Here is a 24,309-nt window from a genome sequence, read left to right as displayed (position 1 = left end):
TGTTCGTGTCTCAGAGAAAAGTGGCTTCAACCAATAAATTTGTTAGCAGACAACTCTCATATGCCTTTCAACTGCACAATCAAAATGTTTTCATTTCAGGAGAGTTTATAATGCTTTTTGACACAAAGATAGTAACTTCAGTCTTTAAGGGTTTTGTCAATCTGGGCCAAGGATGGGCAACTTTGATGATCTCAAAACTCTCATGTTTTAGCCATACAGCCCGAGGACCAGATGGTGAACATCCACCCGTTAAGATCTCTACTGCAATATTCTGATATGAATAATTCAATCCAATGGATTAAGCCAGCATTCATACATGAAATGCAATTCCTTTCCAGGCACATAATGAGTCTTTTCATTCATTTACTTGGATGAACAGTCTAAAATGTGCACATTAATGAGTAATAATGTTTTCAAAATATGTTTTGAAAATATTTTATGATTATCAAGCCTGCCTTAAGCCTGTCATGTAAAAACAATTCAATGACTCATCAGGCACTTCAATGAAATGTCAAAAGCGCTTGTAAAAATGAGTAGCTGGCTCTGTTAACACCATTTTGTGTTGAAGTTGACGACAATAACCTTGTTTGATAGCGCTTGACAATTTGCCGTATTTGTACATGGTACTGTTGTGGCGACTCGGATAAATGTTTCCCACTTCGCAGTGCACCGGGTCAGCTCTGACGCATTTGACCTCCTTGGCGAACCCCTGAACACAGCACCCGGTACAAAGGAGTTGCCGTTTCAAGAAAATGCATATCTTGCTAGTTGCACTGTGTGTGTATCTTTGACCCACAAAAATCAAATCACAGCAAACTATGATTTGTGTTTTAATCCCATACTCAATATGAATTATGAATACTCTCCTCTTGAACAGCATTGCAAGCACAGAAAAGGAGATAATGTACAAACTCTTGCGCATCATATTTCAGAAGCACTACTGGATGCTCATGCCCATTCACAGTGCAGTATATACGATTGTGTAACATAACGTGAGTAATTGTTCGGGAAGGAGAGCCTTGTGTTGCTCCGTGTGCGCCTTCTGTGTGGCGGCTTATCATTGATGGGATTCGTTTGGAAAGCTGAATGAACGGCGAAGATTAGGGTTCATCTTTTATGCCATACGGTGAGATTCATCCCACCCACTCTGACATACACACACACACATACACACACACGTGTAATCCACCTCTGCTTTAGAAATGGAGATTAGAAAGCACTGCGGCCTCTTTTATAGCTCATTCGGGGAATTCAGTGATTCATGTTTACATTTCTGTTCAGAGATTCAATTTCAATCGATGTTCCTTGTTTGTCATGTCTTGACTCTGTGGATGCGTGTGCGTTTAAACCATCCTTTTTAAACCACATTTCCTCCACCCCGCACATCCTTAAAGCATCGGTCTATGCCTGTCTCATCTCACTATTTCTTCCTCCTTTGCAATGCTTGGATGGATTCCAAACCTCATTTTCTTATCAAATAGGCACTCTAATTACCGCAGAAGTCTTCCTGATTTCCATCTGGCTTTGATGCATTTCAAACCAAATAAAAGCGATTGGATCCCGGCTTTGCGCATAGAAGGCTGCCCTGTCACAGTGCTCTTGATGTGCTACCAAAGGAAAAGCATATAAAAATATTCTTCTAATAAATTTAGACCATGGCATGTGTTTTGGCCTTTGTGCACATGTAAACTATTATATACTACAGACTTTGTGGAAAGCTCTTTGGAGTGAAAACCTCCCAAAATCTATACAGATTTCTACTTATTTTTTTAAATCTGTTTGCCATCATTTTAGCAAGTAAACACACATGCCGATAATCGAGGCTAATAAGCGCATTTTTCCTCTCTCAGATTTGTGGCCTGATTGTCGGATGTCTCTAAAAGATAATCCTAAGTGATTATCCTGTGGTGTGGGATGTGCTAAAAGTGATTTTTTTTCCTCCACGATCTGCTGGGAAAACGGCCAATTGTTAAATGTCTGGATTCCCTCTGGTACCATGCTGCCGCTCCTAGGTCAGTCTTGGAACTACGACTTCTGGTTTGGGGGATGAGACTCACGATTGTCTGTGGCGATATCGTTGTGTGTGTGCTGCGACGTGTTGTTCATTTTGAATACACCGCACACTATTACTGTAGTAAGCATATACAGCACTTGTTGATTTATTTATCTTGTCATGTGTGGGTTTTGTCACATTTAAAAAATCGGTTTAGGTGTCTTGTGTATACCCCACTTTAACTACTTGTCAAATGTCAACAGCAGTACTAGCGGTTAGCACGTCTGCGTTTGTAGCTTGGCGTAGACAGAAATGCCAATGAATCAGGTTTTAAAAGAAAAGCTTTCCATATGTGAAAATAGCTGAAAAGAGAGTGTAAAGATGGGACGAGGCGTGGAAACGTGTATGCTGTAAAGTGCAGATAAGGAGACAGCGCGGGCTGTCATTGTATCTTGATCAGATTATGTTGAGATGATAGCTCCATCTTTAAGGCCTGTTTATCCGCACTGGGTATTTACAGGATAGCATGACCAACAGCTCCTGATGCGTTTGTGTGCGGGTTTATACGTGCACGCCTCTCCGTCAGGGATTAATGCACAGAATGACAATACAAATCCATTTAGACGTAGATTAATGGCGGACACCTTCCTGTCCCCCATCTCCCCCGTCATCTAAAAAGCCTCTCAATAACAATCGACTAGAGCATCCTTCTTCCAGCATCCTCCGCCTCCTCCTCCTCTCACAGCTCTTCATGGTGTCTTGCCACATGCTAAAGCTCTAATAGAAGTGCTTTGCTGGGTGATTTTCATTCAGGGCTATTCTTTTTGTGGCACTCTGTCCTCTTTGAAGTGGTGGAATAATGAAGCCACAGTTTGTGTGTCTGTGTGTGTGTTCTGGGGGTGTTTAGTCAGGATGTCTGCATTTATGCATGGAGTAGGCCCCTCAGGAGACAGAGGCTAAACTTAAACAGGATGTAGTCTCTTTTGAAATAGTCTGTACTGCATAATTCATTTTATTGACACTGTGTTTATTCCTACTTATTGTGACTCTTGTGAAGCATGCCTTTGTCTTGACAATTGGTTTGTGGAGCATATATAGCGTACATTAACATGAAGCATCGTTTTTTTTGGCATTTAGCTGAATGTGAGGAAATAATATAGCAAGATTATATAGATGTGATTCATGGGAGATTTTCTTTCCAGTGCAGCTTACTGTGAAATTTCTGTATTTCCATTAGATACAAAAGAGGTACTCTGCATAAAATGGCTGTACAGAACACATATTCACCTATTCTCGTTTTCTCTGCGGAACATATCCTCAGCTATTTGCTATATGCATATTATTCGGCTCTTTCTGTAATACCCTAATACAGTGGTGCGTTGAGATACGAGTGTAATTTGTACCATGACCGTGCCCGTAACTCAAAACAGTCATCTGAAATCATCATTCCCCATTGAAATTAGTTGAATTCCTATTATTCAGTTCTAGCCTTCTCCAAATTCAGAGAACAAATTTCGTGTGCATGCATGCATGTTCATGACAATAAAGGTGATTCTTCTTCCCCATACATTTTTGTAATGTATTTTTAATAAGAAAAATAGCACTCAATTATATTGTACTTTAGAAAAACATAGTCATGGCATACAGTTAACTAAATAGAATGTAAAGAATGAATTACACATTTTTTGCTTCAATTTAATGGACATTGTGCTGCTCCTTCTGGTGTTCATGCCTTGGCCACCTTGGGGTTGTATACTACAGATTCTGTGACATGAAGGAGATTTTCATAACTCCAAAGTGTAGCGGACATGCCACGCAAAAGATGCCACCCAGCACCCCAGCCTTGCATTACCGCCGCTCCCCGCCGAAGTAGACGTTAACACGGATTAACACAATAAACTATCTTCAACAAGACACAGATATTTTCTTTGCCATGCCGACGCTAAGTGAATCACGTCTGCCTGAGACTTCAAAGCGGAGACCCACGGATGCTGGGTTAATTAACTTCCCGCCAGTCGAAGGATTGGACCCGCAGCGAGGTCTCCACCCTGCTGAGAGCTGCTACTTGGGAGTTGGAACAGGCAACAGCGACTTCCACGGGCGACGGAACGACACTACAGACATGGGGTTCATAAGACAGTCTGTGACTCGACTGGGAGTCAATATTTTAAGAACTTTACATGAACGCCACTAGTGACTCTATTGCTGCAAACTTGAATGTCTAACGTCAAATCTGTTGTTAACTGAACCAGATGAAATGTTTCACCCCATACCACAAATGTCACATGAAAATAGTAATATTCTCCACACCACACAACATTTGAAACATTCATTACAGGTGTGAAAGAGGATGAGCGTGGACCAATGCAGGGTGAGGAAATGGTCTCGTTTTCTTAAATCCAATAATTAATATTTTTATTCCACTGGTTTTAAAACACCAAATAATCCTAGAACGAACAATAACGTCAAAAAGGCAGTCCAGCCCCTTGGTGTTCGCGAAGGTGGTAGAAAAGGAGGGGGGTAAACCCCCCCTTTTTGACCCGCTTCGGCCATAAAAGGGGCCAGAGCTGGGATCAGAGTTGAAAAGTTTTTGGAGTCTTGGTGGAGAAGTCTTTCTTTGGTCCACCCCGACCAACTCGGCGACGACCAGGCCAGGCAGGGCGCCCACCTCACCCGGGATTGCAAGGAGACATCGGACGATACCCGGCTGCAGCGCGTCCTGCATGCGCTCCGAGCCACCCTGCTTGGAGGCCTGAACTCAGTCTGAGGGAACGGAGGCGGACGCAACGTGCCCGCTCCGAACGTCATCGTGAGACATCCTGCCTGAGAACTCGTTCTCCTCCCTTTTTTTTTTTCCTCTTCCTCCCGTCAAATCCACCTGTTCCCAGTGTGGACCGGGCCGGCCGAACACTCGGGAGCCTGACTCGCCTGCCTCAAACGTGTTCAGACACGTAAGTCCAAAATTGCGGTCTACTAAAAGTACGGATTAGTGCATATTTGGGTTTATATTAACGAGACCAGGAGTCCTCAGCTATACGCATTCACTACACGCCCATTCTGCTCATCTCACGTCAAAAATCCCTTCCTTCGCCAATGTTCGTAGATATCTTGTTTGTTTTGTGTTTGTCTGTGTTTTATCCTGTAGAAACCTCTTTTCATTATGAAATTTTCTATAAAATTCACCACTTGCATTGATTATATGTGTGTTTGGGTTCGGACAAAACCTCTAGAAAGTCTAGAACTCAAAGTTCCTAAAATGTTGCCACCTTCCGATAAGAGACTGATTATAAAGGTTTGTCGTCATTTCGCCTAAAGTTAAACTTGTAAAAATATGACGTGGTGCCCCTCATATCTATCAAATATCGTGATTTATAATGCTGTAATTAAAAATTACGATAACCCGGAAATGACGCAGGCGCCGCTTCCATCTCATTGTTTCCTTCTAAATTAAGCACAATTCTTACCAATCCCATAAACACTACAAAAGGATAAAGAAAAGGGCCTGTGATTGGCCACGTAACAAGCAGCTGCGGTCTTTGAGCAATTTTCTATTAATCAAACAAAACAAACATGGAATGAGCACTTCAAATGCCTCTAAAATCCTCCACAACAAATAAATTCGTGAAAACATTGATTACTACTACCCACACTGATCTTCTCATGAATAATATTCCACTTGCACTCGATCTCCGTGTGTACAACGCTGCCATCAGCAAACCACTAACCCACACAATGCCATACATGCTATTACTACTACCAACAATGATCTTCTCGCGAGTAATATTCCACTTGCACTATTTTAAGTCGAGTTTTTAGGGCAAGTGAAACATGAAGGTAACTTTGACTCGTCGACTTGGAGTACTCAACGGAATTTCGGCCGGTATTTGTAAATTGATGGCTATTTTGAACTGAAACTTGTCAGCCAATCCGGGAATGACTTCTATCACATCCTGCTTGTTTTATTTCAAATCCAATGCCAAAAGGTCCATATGATTCTGGACCTAACTGCGACTACACTCACTCGTGAGTCGTACTTCCCGTGTGTGTTTGAGTGAGTGCTGTGCTCCCTGGAAGGAAACAGCTGTCTCTGTGTATAGCAGACCCTGACTCTGAAGGGGTAATAGAGTAAGGAGTGGGAGGAGGAGGAGGAGGAAGAAGAGCATTGTAGCGCCTGGGGAGCTATGACAGCCTGACTCTGAAAATCTATGACAAACACACACACCTGGATCGCACTGTGAAGGTTATTTAGAGAGCCCCCAGGCTTTTGTATTGTGCTTTTCAAAAACCTTGGGTGTTTTTTTTCCTTTCTGCTGTTTTATTAGATTATGAATTTATGGATTTTTTTTTAATGGAAACAAGTTAAACATTTCTTGCCTTTCTATTATAATTTCATAATCAAATGAGGTTTTAAATGTAGACATAGAAATCAAAGTGCCTTTAAACATTGCCCTTTTGAGCTTGCGTGTTATTAGTACATGATTGCCAAAATGCCCCCCCCAAAAAATCAACTCATAATTACTCCTCCTTTCATTTAATTTCTTTCCTCAATCATTCCGTTTTTTTCTTTCCTTCCAAAAAGGAGCATGCTTTGCAATACTCAGGCAACAATAACTTTGATATCCTTTTCCTTCCATTCGTCTTATTTTATTCTTTATGCATATTATTGTCGTTTCCCTTTTTTTTGTCCTCTATTGCATCATGATCCAGCGCCTTTCTCTCCCCGTCAACGATACTTCCCATCATTCTCCTCTTTCTCTCCTTGTTCCTTTCCTTTCTCCCCTCATCGCTTCCACCTCCACTCACATAAACCAAATGTCATCTCGACCATGTGCGGAGCACTTACTCAAAACACAATAGCCTGTCACGCCTCCCCATTTGGGCAGCAAATCCACACCGCAGACATAAAATTACAGTGCAACGCCACAGCGGCGACACCAGTAAATAGTCGCACGTACGGTCGGACGCGAAGGCAAATCCTGTCTTGCCCGCTGGGTGAGAAGCATTTAGTCATTTTATCAAATGTCATTGCTTAAAAGGTCAGCCTTCACACTGGCGCAGCTCGAGATAAAACAATGCTCCGCCTCCTCTCATTGCCCCCCCGCTGTGATGATGCTGTGCTATCTTAGCCGCTCGTGGATTTGAAGCTCACCTTCATCCTCGTGGCCCTTCGACTGTGTGTGTGCGCAACCAACGCAGTTCTGGTCTGGAAGAGAGAGCCTCGTGTCATGTCATGTTTTTGCTGCAGGTTTTGACTACGAGTCTGATCGATTGACGGTTTGACTTTGAAACTTCCCTCCAGAAGTACAACTTCACAGCACAGACCAAATATTTGAATCAAACTTCCGCTTTGACAAAGATAAATAGAATAGAACAGACTACATATTTCCTACTTGGTGGACAGACAATGTGACACTGTATGCAAAAGAAACAGAACAAGAGTACGAAAGAGATTGCAAGGTCATTTATGAAGTCCTGTGGAGTTAACATAAGTTGATACTGTTCCACTCCAGTCCTATGGGTGGCAGTAATGAGTATTTAATAGATTAGTATCATTTGTATTAATTTTTATCATTGTGATCGTACTTTTCAGTGATGTGCAACTTCAATGCATCACACACTCTCATGTAGCTGAATAAGCTAACCTCAATATTACATAATATTATTCCACCACACCATTGTTAAATTAATACCTGGGCTAGCATGGCAGGTTTGTGGTGACCCAATATCCTCACAGTCCAGAGTTCAAATATCCACTCAGGCAAAGAAAGGCCTTTGTGAAATTTCCACGCTCTCTTCATGTTTAGGTGGCTTTTTCCAGTCACTCCGACTTCCTCCCACATTCCGATAACATACTTGCTGGGTGAATTGAAGATGAAATAGTCCATACGTGTGAATGCGAACGGTTGTTCGTCTGCGATTGAGTGGCGAGCAGTCCAGGGTGTACACTGCTACCAGTTCACCAACGACCATAATGAGGACAGGTGGTATACAAAAGTGATGGATGGAAGTGAATACCCTGCTGACGTTGGAGCATTATTATTTTCGGCACAATTTTCATGCTGCTGTTTTCAGCTCAATACCATATGTACTGAACTGCATTTGCAAGTAGATTTCTCCACATGCTGCGCTTTCATGTCCCTTTAGATTCTCACAGTGTGGTGTGTTTGCTGTTAGACCGCCAAAGCCCCCACTGGCTGCTGCGGGGCCCCTCGGACGTTGGAAGCGCAGCCAAGAAAGTGTCTGTCCAGCCAGTGTAAACTATGTGTTTACCGTGGGCCCACGGGGGTCAGCCAGGGCACGCTGGACCCAGTATGTCTCACCTGCTGTCATTGATCACGGCTATGGCGTTCGGACAGACAGGCTGCTGTATAATGGCGCCACATTGTGCATGAAAATATGTGAGGTTTTTTTGTCTTGAACAGTTGGCTGTGTGACTGTGGTGCAAAATTGCTCAACACAAGGCATAAATCCACTTTCAGTTGATTTGATGTACAACTAAACGTGCGTTATATAAGTCAAGGTACCCCTTTATTTAAGCATTTATTTTCCCCAGTTTGTCGCATACAGCGTGCGCAAACATTTATGGAGCCAAGATTTTAATATGTGGTCATGTATTTTTGTACATTCCCTGCGACCAGATCATAACAAGCTAGAACATAGGCAGTGCTCTTTTAGAATTTGTACTTGTCCCAGTTGCCCGCCCCATTCTTGTCCAGAAATAACATTTTCTCATATTCTGGCCGCAGCTGTTCTTTCAAAGTGTTCGGGTGTGAGGTGTTGCTGCATGCGCTGAAGAACTTTATTGATTAGAATTGAACAGGGCTCACCAGCCGCAGTTTATCCAGCATCTCTTCGCAATGTGTGGCAAGCTGCTCTTAATCGTAGTACCATTTGCCTCACACGCCTCATTGCAATGCTTTTCCGAACGACATTGTAGGCGTGAATAAACCAGATAGCCTCATACCTCTCTGGAGACGTGGTAAATACATGAGAAGCATTTTAGGACTGTGATTAAATCCTTGCTCTACAATGTTTGTTTTTGCTTGTCCTCCAGAGCACTAAACAGTTCAGTGATTATTTAAGTACACACATGCAGCATTTTGTCTTAAAATGTCTTTATTTTCAGTAATTTGCATGACCATGCCATGCATCAATCAGTTGAGCAAAAATATTTCTTTAGAGGCAACTAAACACCTAGAAATCAAGAGTTCTGAATTCTGGCAAACCTGCCACTACGAGTTAGTTGGCATTCACGACGGTGAGCTTATTTGTCGTGCCGCTTTGATTGCATTTGACACACAATTAGTGCAAGGCACGAAATTGAGAATCGGCTTTGAGTTGTTATTGTCCCCCCCTTCAAGCTGTCAAGGCTGCCTTTGATATTGTGCGGTAAATGATATTGTCCATTTGTCCTGCTCTAAGTGGACACTGCCCCCCACTAGCCGTCAACATCATTTTTCTTCAATGTGGAGTAAAGCGATCCGGAATGAAAGTGATACCATCAAAAGATGCTGTTTAGCCTTTGGTGACACCGTGGACATGTTGAAATCAAGGATGAGCAAAGGGGCGGGAGCAACCTCTTCTAAATTCAGTGTTAAATTGAATCCAAACTGGACTATTCTCCAGCAAAATGACTAATACAATTCATTTTTGTACTTTTTACACTAATACAGCACAGTACAGTACAGTGTTCCCCTCATTTTTGTAACTCGTGGATTCAACTTATTTTTACCGGAAAACTAATCTATCCACTATTTTCGTGCTCAGGCCATCGTGTGGTATCTTGGAGCCAAGGAACTATGTTGAAGTGAGTTAAGGAGCTTGATTTAGACAACAGTAGTGCTCTGCCTCCATCTTGTGGAATCTATAGGCAATCATGAAGCTTTTGGAGAGGTGTCAGTTATTCAGTTTCCCGATCCGGTTCATCGTTCCTTTCCCATTTTTTTTTTTTGAGCGTTTTTACTGGGTTTTCAGTCTTCTGTACTGTTTTATTTTATTTTGTGCTTGAATTGTTTTTGTACGTGTTCAAATATGATATTGGCGTTTAAAAAGTGTTTTTAAAAAAGTGTCGTAGGGATAAAACTATTAACAAAATTTTTTTTTGTCTCTGTCTCACGGGTTTTCACCTGTTACGATTGGTTCTGGAATATATCCCCGCGATAGACGGCGGTTCACTGTACCTTCCTTTATGAGTGTAATCCGGATTTTTCTTTAAATAAAAATATTTTTTTATTTACGATAATGTGAATTTATAATATGATCATTTATATTATATGTCGTATTTCTTGTGTATTACATACATGTTATTATATACCATAAATTCTGATGAGATTCTAGCCACGTAGAGGGTGAGGGGGGCGGTGTTCCAGCAGATTGGAACTGTTCTCTTTTTCTATTTCATACAGAGCTGTTAAATAAATGTGTATGTGTAAATGCTTCATAATAGTGTTGTGTATGGACACTGCACCATCAGCTCCTACTGGGTGTGGCTGGCATGTGTTAGCAATTTTTTTTTTCCCCCGTTTGAACCCTATGAACTCTGCCTAGCAACAAGTGAGTGGGCAAACAAATGATGTGATCAGGAAAAGGAATCCGAGGCGTAGTTATTTCAGCTGTGAAGTTTTAAAATAAAACAAAATATTGAAACACCATTAGCCGGAGCACACGCTGCATCGGATCCTGGTCCCGATAGCTCAACACTGAACTGTTCCTGTTGCAAGTCAAATGATCGCAAGGACGCGATGTGCAAACGATTGTGTGTGAAAGACTGGCAAAATGCAGGGCAGAGGAAGAAAATGAGGACTTTTCAGCGGATGACTGTGCATCTGTGCACCATGTTGGGATAGTTAATGACTGGTGCGTATGTCAGTTACACAGCTGTGGACGGAGCGAGCCAGCCAGCTGAGGAGAGGAAAGGAGGGGAGAGGAGAGGAGAGGAGAGGAGAGGAGAGGAATGAAAAGAAAAGAAGAGATGAGATGAGGAGAGATGCAATAGAGGGGGAAAGGGAGAAGTGGACAGATATGAGGTACTCAGCTCTGCACACACATACTGTAAGTGGAGTAAGCAAAGAGGGAAATAAAAAAAAGAAGGAACAAAGAGAGAGAGAGAGAGAGAGAAATTGCCAAGATATTTCCAAGGCTTCTCATCTTCCTCCAGCAAGCAGAAGAAGAAATGGCAAAGGCTGTCAACCAAATCTTTGCTTCTGTGCAAGGCATTTACTTTGGTCAATTTAAAATAAAAAAAATCGGCAAAGTGGAGCTCATAAAAGGGAAAATAACTCAAATACCACACTGTCTTGTTCGATTTTGACGCATCTGTCCTGCCCTGTTCTGGCTTCTGTTCCATCAACGCTGGCTTTTCACGTCTTAAAAGAGGTTCTTTCGCTTCTTGTGAGAGCTTTAAAACCCGAACGTGTGCATTTTTTATTTTTTTGCAGGATCAGAGTAAGACGGAAATAAGTACACAGTGGGAACAGGAGCGGACGCTTCAGCAGGAGGGTTTTGACCTTGAATTGTCCTCCCTCCTTAAACTCCTTGAACTGCTTTGATTGTGGCTTGATTATTTCTACAAAGGTGAAAGTATAGGTACGCAGGTGTAATAATGCAGTGTTGAGTCCTTAACTGGCCTTCTGTAGAGTGGACATTGTTGTAGAAACAAAAGATCAGAATAACACATGGCGTGAAGTATTGCATTTTTAAATTTAGGCTATTTTGTTGAATAAATGCTGTTGAAATCATATATTTTGTGTACATCTACGTTGTTCTGTGTCCCTCTAGGCAAACTCGTGAACAAGAGACGCCTCCAGACTTCTTCTATTTCTCCGACTTTGAGAGACACAACGCTGAGATCGCTGCCTTTCACCTCGACAGGTAAGACAACGCATCGAAATCCAAGAAAAATTCCAGCCTCTTATAGAAACTCTGAAAAAAATAAACATTGGCACTTCTATGTGTGTTAGACTTGTTTGAGGGTCACTTCTCTATACAGCTTTGACAACAGGCCCCTAAATTTGAGAGACATTTAGAGTTGGAGGACTTCAGTCTTCAGATCACAAAAGCTATTTTCCAGCACAGTTGAATGCAATATGGGAGTTTGAACTGATTGGCATTCTGTAGGGGCAATTAGCGACATCACGCAGTACGTCCTGGGAAAGCGAGCATCTCAAGACATTCTGCAAATTTGGACCTTTTGTTGACCAAAGTTGAACTGTTAACTAAATTTTTTTTTTTTTTAAAAAGCTACAATCAGAAGTGCTCACTCTGACACCAACGAGGCAGTCGGTGCTAATGAATGGCCTTCCATTCCGTTTCCGGTTCCACCACGACACACAGGGCAAAAGGGGAAAACACTACAAATATCAGTCAAACTAACACTACTTAGCATTATTCACGTTTTAAGGGTAGCAGTAAGTCCCAAAGCAGTCCTTCTTGCACAAAAATGTCTCTCTGATTTTGGTGACAAGAAGGTCAAGTAGAATCATTCCCGCTTTGGAGGGACAATGTCCTGTTTGACGTCCTGCTGATTCTACATTGGGCCCTGATTGCTAATCTGTGCCTCCTCATGTCAGCTCATTAACCATCTGGCAGGGAAGACAACAAATCTGCAGAACACTTGACGTGAAGGGCACCTTTGCCTTTGGATTATGACCCATTATTTTACATAAAGATTAGAATACTAATGTCGGAATTATCTTTTTGAGCTGCTTGACAGCAATGCTTGAATTAGCATAAACGGAGGCAAATTGCAGTACCGAAAAAGTATTGGTAAACACGGAGTCTGGTTGCTGGACAGATACCACTGCTGAGGTTCTCCCAAGCAAAGCAAACAACCCTGCTCCGGGTAGGCACACCATTTATGCGACGTCCATATGTAGGGAATTTAATTCAGGGTTAGGGTTGCCAGATCAGGGTTTACCCTTCCAAATCAGAACATGGCGAACTGGACTGCTTGCTGGAAAACATTTTTTTATTATTATTATTTTTAATGTAATCCAGGTTATACCGTTACTTTAGAGCTGGGCGATATGGCCAGTTTTTTTTTTTCAACAAAAATCTCATTTTCCGTTTTAATCACTGTTTCCCCTTTTGCTTGTAGAAAAAGCAAATGACAATGACTTTATTCCAAACTAGTTTTGTTTTTTTTCCAGCATGTTTTTTTCCCCCCCACCGCATCAACTTGCATTAACTTCCACTGAAATTAGAGATTTTTTTTTTCTTTCCAGATAATGTGAAAATAAGTACTTCCTCTTGGTAAAATGCAATTTCTGTCAAAACAGCCTTAATAAATTAACATTTAAAATGTTCAACAATTAGCATTAACAATAGCATTAAATGCAATCAAACTGCATGGCCAATATGGCCTTTGTTGAAGGGTACGCTGCAACACCTGCAGCTCTCTCACGGTATTTTATACAGGTCAGGCAAATGCGACATTGGAAAAATATTTGCATCTTGGAAGCCCATACCTTGGGTCAAAACTTTCCAATGCGGACAAATCAACATAAAAATTGGCACTATGTCTTTAGCAAGGCGGCACGGTGGACGACTGGTTAGAGGGTCTGCCTCACAGTTCTGAGGACCTGGGTTCAATCCCCGGCCCCGCCTGTGTGGAGTTTGCATGTTCTCCCCGTGCCTGCATGGGTTTTCTCCGGGCACTCCGGTTTCCTCCCACATCCCAAAAACATGCATTAATTGGAGACTCTAAATTGCCCGTAGGTGTGAATGTGAGTGCGAATGGTTGTTTGTTTGTATGTGCCCTGCGATTGGCTGGCAACCAGTTCGGGGTGTACCCCGCCTCCTGCCTGATGACGGTTGGGATGGGCTCCAACACGCCCGCGACCCTAGTGAGGAGAAGCGGCTCAGAAAATGGATGGATGGATGTCTTTAGCAATGTTCAGCACGATTGAGTCTATGATTGCCTTCTTTCTTGTCATACAGAAAATAACGTGAAAATGAAGTCTTTAAATATAGCAAAACTGACTGTGCTTTTGTAAACCAGCTCCCCCCTTTTCGCAGCCATGTTGTTTGTATAGTAGACCCCACCAATTCTGTGAGGAATAGGGGCGGAGCCCTGCTGTAAATAGTGAAAGTCTGTAAGTAATTGATGCCCCCCAAAAAGGTTTTATAATTGCCATAAGACGGAGAGAAAAAAACGAACTACTTTTTGTCTAAAAGAAGTGCCCCAATTCACATCAACATAGTTCCTTGGTACCAAGATGTCACAAGATGCTGGCACAGCACTACCATCATCTAAATAAAGCACCTCAATTCACATCAACATAGTTCTTTAGTACCACTATGCCACAAGACGGTGCAAAGTAATACTTTTATTCCTTTTGGCATGAGTAGAAAAGCATAAATCGGTGAGTTTTTCAGTGAATAACAGAGGATAGGTTCCTTAAAAGAAATTCTGCAAATAGGCAAATTCAGAGATGCCCAAGTATGAATATGTGGGGCTTCACTGTAAATAAGCAGTGCACCTTAGCAGGCTTTTCACTATGGAAGCTGCTAAAAAAATTTTAAAAAAAGTTACAAAATAAAATCATCTTGACAAATAAAACTCCTAGGGTTATGTTTGCAGATCGGGGTTTACCATTCCAGATCACAACAAGGCAAAAATACTGGTGGTGGAAAGCATTCCTTATGTAATGCAGGTTACAGCGACACGAGAAGGAGGAGCACCCTGAGCAGAAGGTCCTCTGTCTTGCTGTGTTATTTTACTTGGCATCTGAAGCCATTGAATCCTTCCATGTTTTCCACTTTTACTGCTTTTATACTTCTTCCCTTTCACTGCCTCCATCAATCTTGCTTCTCAAAAAACACAGCGCTGTACAGTGAAGCCCCGAGCTCGGAGAGGCCATTTGTCACCGAGAATGAATGCGGCCCTCCCACAGCAAGCATCCGAGCGAACAAAGACTGCATCCTCCTTACTTAGCTAAGCAGCACGCTCCTTGACTCTTCCTGCTCGAGGGAAGCTTTATAAAAAGATAGGAAGCACCGGGAGGCTACAAAGCATTGCGCTGTAGCAGGAATGCTAGTGTGTGTGTGTGTGTGTGTGTGTGTGTTTTGTTTTGTTTTCCTTTTCCAGACGAGAGTGAGGTTACAACACTTGTCCGTCCACATGTGCACCATCGTGGCGGGGGCCGCGATGGTGAATCCGCTCGCTTCCTTCCTTCGGGCGCAATGACACACTTCTGCATAAATTGCATTAGCGGCAGCTTTTGTCAACAGTCTGCTACACATCTGGTGCTCTTCTCGACACACACGTACTGGCAACATATGTGTGTGTGTGTGGGTGAAAGGGAAGGGAAGAGGAGGAAACCAAAGGCATGAAAGGCCCTGCGCCCATTCTAAATATAAGCCAGGCAGGGTTTGCCAAAAGCAGCACTTTATTTTTTTTTCTCCCTTATTTTGTCTGTTCTAAATTAGACCTTGGCTGCAGAGCGGTTGCTGCTGGTGCTGCAGAGCGAGGCTACACTGCCTCCCAGGGGGCCCGTAGCCACACAGAGCCTCCTTTTAAAGCAGCACTAACAGCCAACGCCGCTTCTCTTATGGGCTACACTGCCATTAACACACTTCATTATGCGATTGGATTCGCTTCAGGTGGAAAAAAAAAGAGAGCGAGCAGTCAGCAGGTACCAAAACATACAAGATTAAATATTGTCCAACCTTCTTTTAATGAACCATTTATTATGCATTATGCATTTATAATAGGGAGTGTGTGTGTGGGGGGGGGGGTGTTAATACATTGCCATTTGAAGATAAGCTGGCGGGGGAAAAAAAACACTTCAGATAGTAAGGACAACTGCTATTTTTTCTGCTATCTTACCCCAAGTGGTTGGTTGCTCTTTTATTTAATTTCATGTAGATTTTCTCTATAGTTCCAACTTTTTCTTCACCACTTTCCCATCTTTATTCTGGTCTGTCCTGTCCTGCTTTTGCCCTCAGGCCCTGTCCATTAGCAGTTGTCAGGGGGTATTAATTGTTAAAGAGTCAGTGCCGATGTCTCACTGAAGACCACAGATGCGTAAAATCGACATTTGGCACGCACACATCCGCACAGAAAGCCAAGGAACACATCTCTTCTTTACCGACCACCGCAATACCACACAACCGGAGTTTCCATTTAAACTGCCAGCTGAAGGCGCACGAACCACAAAAGCCTTAACGGTTGGTGCATAAATACAATTTCCCAGAACGGACGGGGAAGTTAGACCTTGCCGGGCTTTTGACATCAGGATGCTGTGTGCGGAGGTTAAAAGGCCTGTGACGTGAAATGCAGGCCACGCAATCACCGCCGGGTGGTTTAACTTTGCGGTGCAGCGTAGTCACGGTGCCCCCTGGTGGCGACATCTCTCATTGTAATACGACGTGCCCTTGTGTCCAAATGGATAAGGCACTGGCCTCCTAAACCAAGGATTTTGAGTTCGAGTCCCATCTGGGGTGGAAAAAGCAAAAGAAAAAAATGCTATTTTAATATTACAGATGGATTGCAATTTGCTAATTAGAACTTAATTTGATGTAGAACATCGTGTATAAATGTATCAAATGCTTATTTGCAGAAAGAAATCAGCCCAAGTCCGTGTTTATTTCCACCTGGACCACATACAATATGTCTGGAATGACTGTTTGACAGTGGTTAAAAAAAAAAAATAGATTAAGCATTAAGACATGTCCCTGACATATATATATATAGAGAGAGATTCTATTTAATTCACAGCAGTACTCATCACACATATACACTCATTTTAATAATATATGTACAACCAAGAAACAAAATACAACAACATACAATGAGTAGTATTAAGGAGGGCTTTAAAAAAATCATTTTAATCGAAGAAAAGAAACAGAGAAAAAACAGAACATGCTAATATATGCTAAGTAATACACAAAGTATGGTTTAATTATGCTACATTAATATTTGTATAATTAGTGCAAAATTGACATGTGCACTATATTTATATAATGGTGTATACTCAATATTTCAGTGTATTGCTATGCATAATGTAATTGCATAATAGTTGTATTGCACTTTGAAACTGTTTCAGTCGTTGATGTTAACCAAACCATCAGATTAATATGTTAAGTTTATTCATGTAAACATTTTTATCAAGAATTGTATTGTCATGTTTGAACAGTATGTGCAAATGAGGAGGATACTGTATAATATTTTGGGTAACAATATAGTTTTATTATTTTATTTGTTTTGGAATTGGACTGTTTCATCCATGAATTTTAGTCATTTAAACCCACAATGATGATAACATAATAATCCTGTGTATGTCCTTTCGGCCCTGTAGGATTCTGGACTTTCGCCGCGTCCCTCCCGTGGCCGGCAGACTCGTCAACATGACCAAGGAGATCCGAGATGTCACGCGTGATAAAAAGCTGTGGAGGACGTTCTTCGTATCACCAGGTAGGGTACACCTCGACTAGCTCAGTGAAGTTAAAGAAAGCAAACATTCTTAGAATAAAGCTAATTCCGCTGACTAAAGTAATACTGAGGACCTTCATTAAATGGAGACTAACTGGAAGCTTGCTCGGATCAAAGCACAGAAGTTAATGAGCTATGCAAGTTTTTGGTCACAAGCACGTGGGAGCGTCTCATGGGATTGAATTTACTCACAGTCTCAGCAATTAATACAAGTCATCAAATTCCTCCAGGGGTCATTAATTTTGTCCCATGTAAAATAGATGTGGTTGGAATTCTTAAAGCGCAAAAAGAGAGCACAGTCATGCAGAATTGAATTTGAATAGAATCTTTTTTTCTTTTCTTTTTTTGAGCCCATTATCATCACTTACCAAGGAAAGAATCCTGCTACGGTTGTGTATAAATAATATGCATTCACTTATTAGTTACAACTATGCAACCTAATAGGAATCACTGCAAGAGCTGTAACAAGAAATCTACCTTGATAATGTTCGGTTTTGAACAGAAAAATATTAATTAAACATTTTTCCTTTAGTTGCATTGCCCCACTCATGTCTACGAAGGTAATATTATTATTATTACATTATTACCAATCAGTCCACTGCAAAGAACTACCACAAAAGTAAACATGTTCAATTAGTTGACAAAAAATTAGCATTCACATCTTTATGAATGCTGATTGTTTTTTTCATACAACTGACTACTGGGCCTCACTATAACACATACAGTGGTGCCTTGAGTTTAATTTGTTCAGTGGCCACGCTCATAATCACCCCCCCCCCCCCCCCAAAAAAAAAAATTACGTTTTTTTTTTAATAAGGAAAATATCACTCTATTATATTTATTTAACAAAACATTTATTAATAACTTAATTTAAAAGGATGTAAAGAATAAACACTTTGTGCATCATGATTAATTCATTGCGATGTGTTTTGATTTGTGCAGTTTGGCCACGGGGGGCAGTATAATACAGTCATGAAGACACAACCGAAGAAGACTTTCACAACTACTGTAACTGACTCAGTAAATTGCAGTAATTTTCGTCATTTTTGTAGAGGGTAAAGAATATATGCCTACGAATATTGTTATATTGTTTCTCTACATGTGTTAATGCACCGTTTGTGCTCAAATTTGCATTGCTTCAAGGGTTAAAACACCAGGACTATCCATGCTATTCATTAGTCCATCTATGGCGTTTTGCGTTGTGTATTAGCATTAAGCTAGGCAAAGTTATGTGGTTGTTTTAAATACTTAAGATGTATCTTTGTTTAATGTTTGGTTTGACAGTAAGCTTCAAATACTGGCATTTTAAAAAGCTTGAAGCCTGTTTTTTGAAGAACTGTTCACTATCTGTCAAAATGCCGCTTGATGTGAAGTGAGTTGAGCTGAGTTCACTGCCCATAGAGCGGTCGAAGCTCAAATTGTTGATGGCAAGTCAAAGCTAAAAATCGACCCAACGACGGCTTGTACCCAGAAAAACTCGCACCACTGTATACTGAAAAAATATACATTATTCTTGTTCTTCTCAGCCAACAATGTGTGTTTCTATGGGGAATGTTCGTACTACTGCTCCACGGAGCACGCTCTGTGTGGTAAGCCCGATCAGATTGAAGGATCCCTGGCCGCCTTCCTTCCGGACCTTGCCCTCGCTAAGCGCAAAACCTGGAGGAACCCGTGGCGACGCTCCTACCACAAACGCAAGAAGGCAGAGTACGAAAATCGCCACTATTTTGCACTATTAGGCAATATCAGTGCAGTGGTCAAAAAATGCCATTCTGTAATACTCAGATGGGAAGTGGACCCGGACTACTGCGAGGAGGTCAAACAAACTCCGCCCTACGACAGTGGGACCAGACTTCTGGACATAATGGACATGACCATCTTTGACTTCCTCATGGGTCAGTTGGACATTTTTACATTTATAAATTATACAGGTGCATCTAAATACATTTGACTATCACAGAAAAGTTCATTGATCAAAGTACTAGTTTGATTCAAAAAGTTAAACTCGTAGATTATACAGAGTCATTGAAAATACTTTTCAGAAGACCAATTCCTACCTATTTTTATAATGCAAATCTTTCATTGATTGTTTCTAATATCCTAATTTCTTGAGATTGTGGAGATGCAGGTAAATAACAAAATGAGGACACGAGAACCAGTCATGTCACTTTACTCTCCACATACCAGTACAAAGTGTTTTTACAGCAAGCGGCCAACCACTCCCTTTGAAGCCAACAACCCCCTTTGACCATTTTATCTCCTGCCCCTCCCCCATGACACACAGTCCTGGTGAATGTCTCCCTCTTGTGGGGCACCACAAGATGGTGAATCTTGCTGTTTTCTTTTGGTGTCAGGTATAATCATCAAAAAAATGAAATCATTTAATATTTCACTTTGTCCAGTGACTCAATATAACATATGAGTTTGCTTTTTGAAGTGTGCTACTGACATGAATTATGTATTCAAGATATTCTGACTGTACATAGACACACATTTGTAATACGGTACATAATATTCCTGTTTCTTAAAGTTATCCCATTTTCAATTATAGGAAACATGGATCGGCATCATTATGAGACGTTTGAAAAATTTGGAAACGAGACTTTCATCATCCACCTGGACAACGGCAGGGGGTGAGAAGTCACATAGCATGTTAATATCCATCCATCCATTTTCTGAGCCGCTTCTCCTCACTAGGGTCGCGGGCGTGCTGGAGCCTATCCCAGCTATCATTGGGCAGCAGGCGGGGTACACCCTGAACTGGTTGCCAGCCAATCGCAGGGCACATACGAACAAACAACCAGTCGCACTCACATTCACACCTACGGGCAATTTAGAGTCTCCAATTGATGCATGTTTTTGGGATGTGGGAAGAAACCGGAGTGCCCGGAGAAAACCCACGCAGGCACGGGGAGAACATGCAAACTCCACACAGGCGGAGCCGGGGATTGAACCCTGGTCCTCAGAACTGTGAGGCAGACGCTCTAACCAGTCGCTCACTGTGCCGCGCATGTTAATATGCACCCGGAAAATTTGCTTGTTGCTTCACCCTCGTCTAATAGAAAAGTAGTGCTTTGCTGCCATCTTGTGGCATCCAATAAGCAATTCTAAATCTTTCAGGAGGCGACACGGTGACTGACTGGTTAGCACATCTGCCTCACAGTTCTGAGGACCGGGGTTCAAATCCCGTCCCTGCCTGTGTGGAGTTTGCATGTTCTCCCTGTGCCTGAGTGGTTTTTCTCCAGGTACTCTTTTTTTTCCTGCCATGTCTCCATAAACATGCGTGGTAGGTTGATTGAAGACTCTAAATTGCCCGTAAATTTGAATGTGAGTGCGAATGGTTGTTTGTTTCTATGTGCCCTGCGATTGGCTGGCGACCAGTTCAGGGTGCACCCCGCCTCCTGCCCGAAGATAGCTGGGATAGGCTCCAGCACCCCACGACCCTAGTGAGGAGAAGCGGAACGGATGAATGAAATCTTTCAGGAGGGCGTTAAATTACTCACAGATTTTCACTATTTGTGGCAGGGCTCGGCCCACATCCCCTGCAGATTGGGGATTATACTCCATTTGTAACGGCTAATCACAAACTGAAAAAGGCTCTTCAAAAAGGCATTCAAAGTTGTGTTAACCTTCTAAGCTTGTTTCTCTCTCTGTAGGTTTGGGAAGCACTCCCATGATGAGAAGTCCATCCTGGTGCCACTGACGCAGTGCTGCAGGTAAAATGACACGTGTGGGGATGGGAGCACGCACGCACGCGTGATTTGTGAGTGAATGAGCGCTTGGGCTAATCGCCCGGATATTGTGCAGGGTACGCAAGTCGACCCACTTGCGTCTGCAGCTGCTGGCTAAGGAGGAATACAAGCTGTCCACACTGGTGGCCGAATCCCTGGTGAGGGACCGTCTCAGTCCCATCCTCATCCAGCCGCACCTGGACGCCATGGACCGCCGACTACGCCAGGTCAGCGCTTCTCACAGACTTTGTTATTTATCGCACCATTGTCTATTTTCATCTCTTTGATTTATTACAGAAGTTTATTTTAGTAGTTCATTTCAAAAAGTCAAACTCAAATGTAATGTTTAATAATCATTGAACACATTAAATACTTTACTTAAAGCCAATTCCTGCCTAATTTACATGTTGAATATCATTTTAAGTGTTTATGTAATATTCTAATTCCATGAGATGATGAATTTGAGTTTTTTGTAAAAAGGTATATAATAAAATCATAATAATGAAATATTTCACTCTGTGTATACTGACTCTACATAATGAGTACTGAAATAATTATGTTTTCCACGATATAATAACCATAATAATTACTGAGATACACCTGTAATTAAAATTTTCTGTTGCAAGAAAATACTCTATAGCGGTGATTCTCAACACATACATTCATTCATGAATTTTTCCGTACCGCTTATCCTCACTAGGCTCGCGTGCGTGCTGGAGCCTATCCCAGCTATCTTCAGGCGAGAGGCGGGGTACGCCCTGAACTGGTGGCCAGCCTACAATTACAACAAGATCTATCTGCTGTGTCTACATTTTGGATTTTGTGTCACTCTATTGCTTCTTTTTTTTCTTTGTTTTTTTTTGCTCTGCAGGTTCTGCAGGTGCTGGTTGAATGCATTGAAAAGGAGGGCTACGATTACGTGGTGGAGAACGACCTCCAAGGGAGCCAGTGGACAGACCACAGCGAGCCAAGGCGGAGGTAGCTGGCCTGAGGACCTAGACGCTGCATGGGACTGGATTTGGGAGGATTTCACTTGCCTCCTGATGCCAAGTGAACGATTTCAGGCCCAGCTGCCTGAAAGTCACAAACTAGTAGACGCAACAGAACTTGACGCAGGTGACAAAACACGGATCCTAGGTTGAGCTGGGTTTGGACCATGTACATTGAGTTGGACCTCCCCTCGTCACCTCGGCCTCTTGAAAAAAATAAACACCCAGTATCACCGCAGCCAGACTAACCCACTGCAGCACTAGCAGACCGTGAAAGTCTTGTAAGAGACGCCTTGTCTTTGTCTCCTGGACCTTTTCTTTTGAATTCAGTGAATTCTGAGGGACTTGGCGCGACTTTCCAAGCTGAAAAATGTGTTTCTACATACTGATGACATCCCGAGCATTCAATTGAGTTGCCCTGGAGGGAATCCTGGTTGTTTTTTTTTTGTCATCTTAAAGATCCAAAACATTAAGTTGTGTTTACATGAAAATATTTTGTTATTTTATGTCCTCTCACGGCTCTTCGGGGTTTAAATATTTTTAATTGGAGTGCAGGTTAACTCTTGAATTTGTCTATTAATATTGCCCATAAATGTCCAGGAGAGTGTATTTATTGAAAACCATATTTATTGTTAGAACGAAAATAGGTACAAAATCAGCCTCCAAAACAACATCAAAGTGGTGTACTCTCTTATTTACCCCACAAGAGGGCGGTATTGCTGTGTGCAAAACCACCAGTTATTAGGTCAGGAAATATTCAATAAATTGGGAGGAACAAAGGTCCGCCTGTCACTTAACGCCCAACTGCTGTCTTATTATTCGTATCACCTGTAATCACCAGCCACTACATTAGGTACACTTGCACAATGTACTGAACTCCCAATACAAGGGCTGTATCAAATATCAGCTTTTATATACAGCAGAGAATAATGTTCAGTTTGGACTGGCACTATTCATTGAACAATTTGCATTAATGTGGTTGGAGTTGACAGTGATGCAAAACAGCACTGTATCATCCTGAGAGGTCTTTCTAACATTCTGGTTACGCTGCATGAGAGTGGAAAAAATATCAGAACTATTTCTCTGTATGTTGCACTACTGTTATTGTACAGCTGTTGAAAAAAAGAAAAAAAAACATGAATTAAAATCAGAGCATCCTTGTCAAAGCAGAATTTTGGATGCGTTACAGTGCCTGTAGGTGTACCTAATATTGTGGCCAGTGAGTGTAAATGGGTTATAGTATCAAAAATGTTAAACAAATCGTTTTGTACTATTGTTTCTTTGTAATATAATTGGTGTCCAGATGTTGCTGTCATGGAGAGATTATTTTTGGGGGTGTACAGTACATTTGATTCATTAACAACAGCTTTGACGGCTGAGCTGTTGGTCGAGCCGACGGTTCTTTCATTGGCTGAAATTTAATATATACCATAGAGAAATCTAGTGCCTGTGCAATGATAGAAACTTGAATGTCTGGTTTCATACGGCCGAAAGGTTTCAACTTCTTCCCAGAGACGAGTACAGATGAGATGGGGGGGGGGTCTTTGTATGAGTGTGTGCTGATTCCATCTGTTCTACAAAAAGGTTTTCTACAGTCCTGTGTCAATACATTGTGTGTGTGTGTGTGTGTGTGAGTGAGAGAGGATCCACGGAGAACATACAATATGTTCTCCAGGTAAAAAAAAAACGTTTTGTTTTGTTTTTCACCATCAGAACACTGTTTCTGTGGACTTTTTTTTTTTTCAATTCTTTGCATCATGGTTAAAGTGCAATAAAAAATAAGCAGAATCCAGTCTTACATTTTTCTAGGATTATTTGTTTTAAATGTATTGATAGATACACACAAAAAAAGCAGTACAGTGGTGGATTGGTTAGCACGTCTGCCTTATGTTTCTGAGGTTTGGGGGTTACAATCTCTGCTTTTGCCTTCCTTTGTGCAGTTTGTTCGCCCTGTGCTGGCATGGGTTCTCTCCAGTTTCCTCCCACATTCCAAAAACATGCAAATTAGGTTCCCTAATTTCTCCGAAGGGTGTGAATGGTCGTTTGCCCTGTTATTGGCTGGTCACCAATCAGACTGCATATTTGTGTTAGTTTTCATGGAAAAGGCATTTTAAGCTATAGGAGAAAATTCCTCCTACTTATCCACAAATGTAATTAACATCT

At 41.8% G+C, this 24,309-nt stretch overlaps 1 protein-coding gene across 2 annotated transcripts in view; it reads left to right on the top strand.

Moving 5' to 3' along the window:
- The window catches only part of fam20cb (FAM20C golgi associated secretory pathway kinase b), a 77,687-nt gene extending 53,749 nt beyond the window's left edge, over positions 1-23,938 (top strand). For both annotated transcript variants that reach the window (XM_061756440.1, XM_061756441.1), the window contains 8 exons: positions 11,771-11,863; positions 17,293-17,408; positions 18,953-19,133; positions 19,212-19,321; positions 19,978-20,059; positions 21,083-21,142; positions 21,234-21,384; positions 22,029-23,938. In XM_061756440.1, the coding sequence (XP_061612424.1) occupies positions 11,771-11,863; positions 17,293-17,408; positions 18,953-19,133; positions 19,212-19,321; positions 19,978-20,059; positions 21,083-21,142; positions 21,234-21,384; positions 22,029-22,139 (904 nt within the window). In that variant the 3' untranslated portion in view covers positions 22,140-23,938. The remainder of the gene's footprint in view (positions 1-11,770; positions 11,864-17,292; positions 17,409-18,952; positions 19,134-19,211; positions 19,322-19,977; positions 20,060-21,082; positions 21,143-21,233; positions 21,385-22,028) is intronic.
- The last annotated feature ends 371 nt before the right edge of the window (positions 23,939-24,309 follow it).

The sequence above is a fragment of the Phyllopteryx taeniolatus genome, chromosome 19, assembly GCF_024500385.1.
Source record: "Phyllopteryx taeniolatus isolate TA_2022b chromosome 19, UOR_Ptae_1.2, whole genome shotgun sequence".
Lineage (NCBI taxonomy): Eukaryota > Metazoa > Chordata > Actinopteri > Syngnathiformes > Syngnathidae > Phyllopteryx > Phyllopteryx taeniolatus.
This window is presented reverse-complemented; position numbering and strand designations above follow the sequence as displayed.